Here is an 8,153-nt window from a genome sequence, read left to right as displayed (position 1 = left end):
AACCTTAAAGAAGTGAATATGAGTCTCCTAGGCTCCTGGATTAAGAGATATATCAGGGGGGGGGGGGACTCCGGAAACAAGTAATTGATGGCAAATACTCAAATACCTCCCCAAACATTTTCATGAGCTCCTCCACCAATGCTTCCACCTTCTGGAAAGGGGTCACATCTAATCAAAGCCATCAAATTTGGTTATAGATGGATGGTGGGGGATGGGATTAAAATTAGGTTTTGGGAAGATACTTGGATTGGTAGATTTGGTACAGCTCCCCTTGATGTGCAATACTGGTATCTTTACCTCATTTGCATGGAGAAGAATGTTAGTATCAAAACTGTGTGGGATGGGAACAACCTTAAAAATACCTTTTGAAAGTCCTTTACTGCCCAGGTGATGGAGAAGTTGTATGAATTGGTAGAAATAGGTAAGAGCATTACTTTCTCTGGTGATTCAGATGCCTTGGCCTGGCGATTGGAGAATAATGGTGTTTATTCTACTAGCGCTCTCTATTCAGTTTATTAATTTCCGAAGTGTGCAACCAGTTTACATTCCTGCGGTTTGGAAGCTGTCTAGTTTACATTCCTGCAGTTTGGAAGCTGTCTGTCCCTCCCAGGATTCATATTTTTCTCTGGCTGCTAGGACATAATAAATTAATGACTAAAAACAATTGCTCAGAAGACGTAGAGACAAAGGTAGAGAATGTCTCTTTTGTGCCTGTGATGAAAACATCACCCATTTATTCTTTGATTGTGTGGTTTCCTCTGCTTTCCTCCGCAGGTTGTGCAAAGTTAATTCAAAAAGGCAGTGGGCGCCAACTATGAGTCAGTAGCTAGACTCTGGGTCTCTAACAAGAACTTCTCAAAAGGGTCAGATTGGATATTTTGGCCGTGATTCTGATTCTGGAGCTGTACCAAATCGGCAGCATCTCCATTCTACTACTCCCTCCGTCTGAAAATACTTATCATCAAAATGAATAAAAAATGAATATATCTAAAACTAATATACATCTAAGATACATCCCTTTTATTCATTTCTGGAGCTGTACCAAATCAGCGGCATCTCCATTCTACTACTCCCTCCCTCCAAAAATACTTGTCATCAAAATGGATGTATCTAGAACTAATATACATCTAGATACATCCCCTTTTATTCATTTTGATGACAAGTATTTCCGGACGGAGGGAGTAGTTGAAAGGATGTACAGGTCAAAATGTCTAAGGATAGCACGGCGAACCCTACATAGGCTCTGTAACAGACCACCCACTAATCCCATTTCAGGCGCATGGGCATGGCACTATATAAAACTCAACTTAGGTTACGTCCAGGTGTGCTGTGTACCAAAACCTTTTGGAGTCGGTTACCAAAGGGTTGCATCATGGATTGACAGCAACTCAATCATGATCCAGGTGTGCTGAGTGCCAAACCTTTTGGAGTCAGTTAGCAAAAGTTGCATCATGGACTGACAGCAACCACTGCAGCTTCCTCGCACAGGATATTGCAACAGGAGAGCTGCGAAAATGAGCAACAGCAAATCTGCCAATAATATGACCTTCGCTTATCAACAGGTTCATATCCATCCGATGAGGACTGATACAACAACACCGAGGATCTTCGCGAGATTCTTTACAATTAGAATAGCGTGCCGCCAACCAAAAGAGGCCGGGCCAGTGCCAGTGCCCAGCCAATTGCGCTCGAAACCTAGATAATAAGGTTGACGCGGAGTTTGTTCCGTCTCGAACTCTCTCTTCTGGCTCCAGTGGTAAAACTCAGGTGATTTCGCGCCATCGAGCTCAAGTACGCCGTCAACACGCGGTTCGCCCGTAGCAGATCGAGGCGATGTACAGGTTCTTTGCCCACTTCTCCTGAAAAATTTCGGTTACCAAGGTTGGGTTCAGTAAAGGCACTAATAATCAACACATGTGACATGTGATTTCATACGCCCTTGTAGTTTGGAGGATAAAAATGCACGTGGTACCTTCACGTGGTTACTGGGGAAGGCAGAAGTTCGAAGGGTTTCCTGGGTCTCGTCCAGTGGCTTCCTCTTTGGTATGCTCAGGATAAAAGCAGCTTGGTCAGGTGTGCCTGCCGATGAAGTTATTCTGTAACCACTCTCCCATCGCCGATGGAGTCCTTCACTTGGATACAGAAAATCCAACTCTACAACCTGCAGGTTGCAAACAGATTCAGTTTCATCACTGGTCGGTCATGTGGCAACAACACACTGACCACACCTTATGACCTATATGTAAGAAAATTCAGACTTGGCACAACTCTACATAATTACTCATCAAAACGGTACAGAACCCAGTTCTCCAAGGTTAACTGAAGCCAACCTTGAAGAGCAGCATATGCTTTCACAAGTAGATATTTTACATGCAATGCTCAAATTGCTGGTTTCAGATGTGAACTATCTAAATTTTCAAAAGAGTTTAGCTTGCAGAGATCTACAGAACTGAAAAGCAGACATATGTGTCAAATGTATGTTTAAACACATGAGAAATTATATACGTGAGGGACCACCAAATTCATGAAAATTATATTTTCTAATAATTTATCACAAAGAAGTGCAGCATGTGTTTTGACCTGGTCAGAGTAGCCCGCATTCCTCGACATGACAACTCCCCAACGGTTCCCAGCAGTACCCATGGATGTTACATGAAAACCTTCTTTCCACTTTTTATTAATCCACTTATAAGGAAAAGATTCACTGACTTTGTATGACTGCTGTGTGTACGGAGTTCCTGTAATGATATCGAAGATCAGATTACATGTATAAATCACGGAAAAGGGAACAGCGGGCTATACAAAACATCAAGGATCTAGACAGTAGACAGATGCTGATAATTCGTTTAACTTCGTATGTAAATATTAAAAACAGAAAACTAGTAACAATGTTTGCTCAGCGCTAGTTTATCAGAACAGTGACCAAGGACAGACTGATGTATCCTGTACCAACAACGCTGTGGCAACCTCCACTCACCAATTCTGATGACCTCTATCATAACTTTGGTGGCTTGGAGGTTCTGCTAAATGTTAGTTTCCAGATAACTGCTCATTTTTAAAAGGGAACGAATGCACATACGACAAAATCAGGTATAAATTTGGTACAGATGATCTAATATAGTAATTTTCCTCACTCTGATCACAAGTTATGTGCTCAAACATTTATGTGATACATCAGTAACAGCATACTAGTTCGTGTTATACGTATAGCAGTTCTCTGCCAAACGTGCGATCTTCACCAAAGGGAGCAGTTTCAACAAATGAGTAGTTGTCAAGAAAGAACAGGTAAGTTACAAACCTTTGGACATCACAACCAATGAGCTTCCATTGGTTGCTCCAGCTATTGCTGTTATATAGAAGTTCTTTTCCCATTGCTCCATAATCCAATCCTATACAAAAAGTCATAAACAATATAGCATCAAGATTGTGGATTATCAAAATTCCAACTAGCGAGGACAGAGACCATGGCGCACCTTGTGCAGGAAAATTTGTGAAAGCTCATAAACTTGAGAACCAAACCCGGTCCCAGCGTCCATTATGAGAGCCCAAAAATTTGCTGAAGAAGCTACGCAACTAATGTACAAGCCATCTTCATTGCCTTTTTCTATATGCTGGTGCAACCTTGAATCAGCTACATTGTAGTGGTATCTGTAAAAAGGACAAATAACCAATACATCAATTTACGAAGGATGATAAATAATTGACCGATAAATATCTCAGGCTCAAGAAAGCGAGAGTAACCAAACAGGAGCTTCACAAGCTTAAATCATAATAAGCACAAACCAAGCCCCTTCCATCACTAGAGCTACCATGAATGGTTCAGTTACAAAAATCAATAATAGTGTTCAAATCGCAGCTTTTACAAGGTAAATGACACTTCAAAGTGTGAGTTCACCCTAAGAACAATCGCATGTTCAACATGAATCACCACAACACAGTTGACTGCTGACTATGTGTCAGGAAGAGAGAGGGGAGGGTGTACTAGGCTAAGTTTGGCCAATAATGTGTGCAAGAGACAACTTATGTCAGTTTAAATGGCACCTGAATCACTAGAACAGGCCAATTTTTCAAGGGCAAGGAAATGAGAATTCATAGAAGAAACAATGTCTGGGCAAGCAGACATAAGAATGAAGAACTCTGCACTAAATTCATATTTTAAGACAATTACCGCTGCTTCATGGGCCGCCTAGCATTATAAACCGAAATCCATTGAGTTGCTGGGCTCCCCAACCGAACTTTCTTCTTAGGCTGTTCCTCTTCTTCAAGATTTACAACCATTCTTCCACGTTTCTGCCCAACCTACAATACATAAAACAGATGCATGATCAATTTTAATACAAAAAAGGAAATTTAAACGACGGATCATAGGTACAGACTGGGTACAGCAGAACAAACCTTTAGAGCACCATCAATTCTGATGGGTCTTGAAGCAGGCACTTCAATCAGACTATCAAAGAGAGAAATAAGTTTTGCATAATTTGGCTCTTCATCAAATTTCATATTAGTGACCATCTCAAGAAAATGTTTGAATGGAGGTGGACAGAAGCAACTCAGAACATCCGCAGAGGTAGCCATCTTCTTCTTACAAACAAGAAAGCTCTTGTTGTCTCCCTGCATTAATAAGCAGTTAACATTAAAATGGGTTCAAGAGCAAACAGTAAATTATTAGTCAAACTCTTATGAGCGCATCTAAGGCTACCTGAAAGCCTTGCCAAGGTAATCTTCCTCTTATTAAAAAAATAAGGGTGTACGCTAGTGACTCCAAATCATCCCTTCTACTGCCTGTACGGCCTAAATGAGCATGGACACTAGCATATCTAATTGTTCCCCTGGAAATCACAAAAGGAAATAGGTCAGTTAATAGGTGAATAATTTTTAGTTTTGCACATAAAGAATATAGTATAGAACCAACCTAAAGATGTCTGGCCTCTGGTCATATTCAACATGCTGACTGGATGATGCTTTTTTCCACTTGGATGCTGCATAATTTAGATATTAACAGAACCACGTGAAAAAGGTTATAGTGGCGCATAAAATGTGTCAAACCATCAACATCCTATTATGTAGCGATTCTTATGACTGAAGGCCACAGTTCACTGAAAATATGAAACTGGATATCTACATATAAAGATGAAACTGTCTTAAACAAGAACATACCTAAACCAAGATCAATTAGGAAAAGCTTCTTCTCATCAGGTGATCCAGGTTGACCAAGCAAAAAGTTTTCTGGCTTTACATCTCCATGGACAAAGCTGACAATAATAGGAAGCAGAGGAAGTGTTAATACCAACAAAGAATAGGAGAATGATGTCCATAGACTCCAGGATCATTGACAGAGACACATGGCTTTAGAAAATTACCCTTTGGAATGAAGCTTCTCAAGGATTGATATGGACTCAACGGCAATGCAAGCAACCATATGAGAAGACATCCTGTTTGGGATATTGGTGCTTTCAGCAAGGTGTAATAAAAACATGCCGACAAGGTGAAAAGATTGGTAAAATACTCACGCCTGTCCCATTGAATTCCAAACATCCCAGAGGCTAGGACCAAGCATATCCATTACCTGAAATTTTGAAATGCAGGTTGAATTGACTATGAAAGATCGTATTAAGAGGCAGTATGTAGTGCATAACTATAGTTGAACTCACGAGAATGTAGTAGTCTCCCTGGCGACCCTTGTAGTGGACTGATGGTATGCCATAACAACCATTGAGAGACCTGTCACAGAAAGTTTAGCATGCCATGCTCCACAGAAAATAACATAAATGTAAAAAGGGCTGATTGTGTATAGTTCTTACTGATAAACCTGCCACTCAAACGGGGGGCCATAACTACATCCTTTGCTTCTCCGATGTTCGAGTTTGAGTGCAACCTACAGCATATTAATCCATATAAGATTCAACTAGATCACGAAGCAGACTCTAGTGTCCAGCTGAGGCAGGTGAGAAAAGAAACCTCATATGCATCTGGACCCGTACGAGATGCCCCACCAGTTATTCTTCTGCCAACATAGACCTGGCCAAATCCACCTTTGCCCAACTTCCTATCAGTTATATATTCTGGAGAGCCACCAACTTGAACCTGCAATAATTAGATATAACATTCAGATTTTTAGGAGCTTATATCATGTAAACAGAACTCTACTATGCAAAACTGTATTGGTGGATCAGTAATACTATCACCACGAGAGCAAATAAAACAGCACTACAGAAAATGAGAAACATATTTTTATCTTGAAGCTTTATGTGAAAAGGAAACCAATCCTATATATATGTACTATTCACAGCGAAGTCGTCAAATTAGGGAACTCAGGAAATGTGTGTTACTCTGCTATAATTAGCAATGCCCAGCGGAAGACAAACATGCAGTGTTTTTGCCAGAGAGAGAGAGAGAGAGAGAGAGAGAGAGTACGAAAATTGATTGGGTTTGCAGCCAAAACAACAATACTTCTGTATTTATGTTGTTTGAACAGAGGGATGTGAAATTAGTTTCTTCTTTTCAAGTCCATGTGGTCTATATTTCAATATCTTATTAGATGTTTGCTTTCTGCTACAAAACAAAACTACCATAATAAAACCACTCAGTCTTGACTACTCTCATGGAAGTATAAACACGATCTGTGATGCACATGCTTAGCTTTTCGTGTTCATTCTTTAGATGAACAACAATCGATTATTACTTATTACATCATGAGCAATTTTCTAGAAGGACGCACTTGTTGCGAAAGGAGAGATAGATAGGTATAAATGATACAGCAAAAGAACAATGCATTTCCACATGATGGTAAAAGTATTACCAAACGAAGTTAACAGCATGAGCAAATAACATGGCAAACATAAAGGAACGGAAAGAAATAATTGCGCAATCAGTATAGAAATAGGATAGTCGACGTAAACAAGTGCACAGGAAAGCAGGAGGTCATACCCTCTCAGGCACTGGCGTCGTCGTGGCTTCATCTTCCGCCGCAGCAAGTCTGTCACCACTTGCACCTTCCATTTTGAAGTTGGCGGCCCTGTCAGCTACCTTGTTCAAAGCAAGGTCCTGCTGGGCGGTGACTGCAACTGCCTCTCCAACGATAGCTTCAGGGATGTCCTCGAAAGGCTGGTCAGTCAGATCAATAGCCTCGACCCTCTTTCCTCTAGCCTTTGGAGCCGGCCTTCCCCTTCCCGCGGCAGCTGCTTTCTTGTTGCCTCTGCCAGCCGCAGCACCACCACCACGCCTCCCACCCCTCCCCCGGGGAGCTGGCAACACGGGAGTGGCTACCTGATCTGCAGCCTGGACGTCTTCAAGCCTGCTGGACCTCAGACGAGCTCTCCGAACACCACTTCGCAGCTCTGGCATTATCCGTCCATGCAACCCGGCGTGCCGTTACACCCCTCGGCGCTCCTGGCAATCTCCCCATGCACAAGAAATCAAACACAAACAATGAATACATGTAAAAAGGAAACAGCAACAGGCACCCATACATACACAGATAAAAATCTCAGCTCAGAACTCGTTCCTTCACCATGCCTATGCAAACCAAACATGAGCAGCCTAGACGAGATAGACAGACAAAAATCTGGGGAGGGATCAACGCCGGGGGGCCTTGAGGCAGTCCTAAAGAGATGGCCTGCGTTCCTAGCACCGCAGCCCTCTAGCCGAAATCGAATGCCACCGCAGCCGCAAAAGGGGAGCCGGGCAGGCATCTCCATCGCCCGATGCCTCCTCCCCCACAAGGGGATCTCCGCCCACGGCGGAGAAAAATCCCGCCTTTGCCGCGGGGCTGCGGCCAATCGGGCCCCAAATCGCGGCCGGGGGAGCCGCGGGCCGCCAATCCCACGCGGACCACGCATCGCTCCTAAATCCAACAAACAGCGCGCGCCGTACGCGTCGTCCCAACCCCGAGCCTAAGAAGAAAAAAAAGCCTGCCGCGAATCGGCCGCCGGAGCACGCATCGGGCATGAGCGACCCCATCGGATCGCGCCCGGGAGCCCGCCGCGCGGCCCGATCGCGAGGAACGGCGCCGGCCGCCGCCGCCGATTGGAAAACAAAAAAAACCGTGCGAAATGGGGGAGGGGGCGACGGGAGGCTTACATCGGGGACGCCGGCGACGGACGGACGGGGGCTCGGCGGATGCGGATGCGGATGCGCCGGCGGCGGCGCCTCGG

The 8,153-nt window shown here is 43.5% G+C and overlaps 1 protein-coding gene across 2 annotated transcripts; it reads right to left on the bottom strand.

Annotated features, from left to right (window-relative positions):
• Window positions 1-1,515: 1,515 nt before the first annotated feature.
• Window positions 1,516-8,153, bottom strand: LOC119312147 (casein kinase 1-like protein HD16). 2 transcript variants are annotated; one of them, XM_037587886.1, is made up of 17 exons: window positions 8,080-8,153; window positions 6,928-7,397; window positions 5,959-6,084; window positions 5,802-5,875; window positions 5,652-5,721; window positions 5,511-5,566; window positions 5,361-5,432; window positions 5,158-5,252; window positions 4,913-4,979; window positions 4,700-4,829; window positions 4,396-4,611; window positions 4,169-4,299; window positions 3,474-3,648; window positions 3,299-3,389; window positions 2,581-2,738; window positions 1,973-2,161; window positions 1,516-1,859 (listed from the first exon to the last, which is right to left on the bottom strand). In XM_037587886.1, the coding sequence occupies exons 2-17, from the start codon at window positions 7,342-7,344 to the stop codon at window positions 1,800-1,802; spliced, it is 2,127 nt and encodes a 708-aa protein (XP_037443783.1). In that variant the 5' UTR covers window positions 7,345-7,397; window positions 8,080-8,153; the 3' UTR covers window positions 1,516-1,799. The 2 variants fall into 2 exon arrangements, with proteins under 2 accessions (XP_037443783.1, XP_037443782.1); XM_037587885.1 differs by having other exon boundaries at window positions 6,928-7,389.

The sequence above is a fragment of the Triticum dicoccoides genome, chromosome 5B (assembly GCF_002162155.2).
Source record: "Triticum dicoccoides isolate Atlit2015 ecotype Zavitan chromosome 5B, WEW_v2.0, whole genome shotgun sequence".
Lineage (NCBI taxonomy): Eukaryota > Viridiplantae > Streptophyta > Magnoliopsida > Poales > Poaceae > Triticum > Triticum dicoccoides.
The sequence above is the reverse complement of the archived record's forward strand: the minus strand, read 5'-3'. Positions and strand labels throughout refer to the sequence as shown.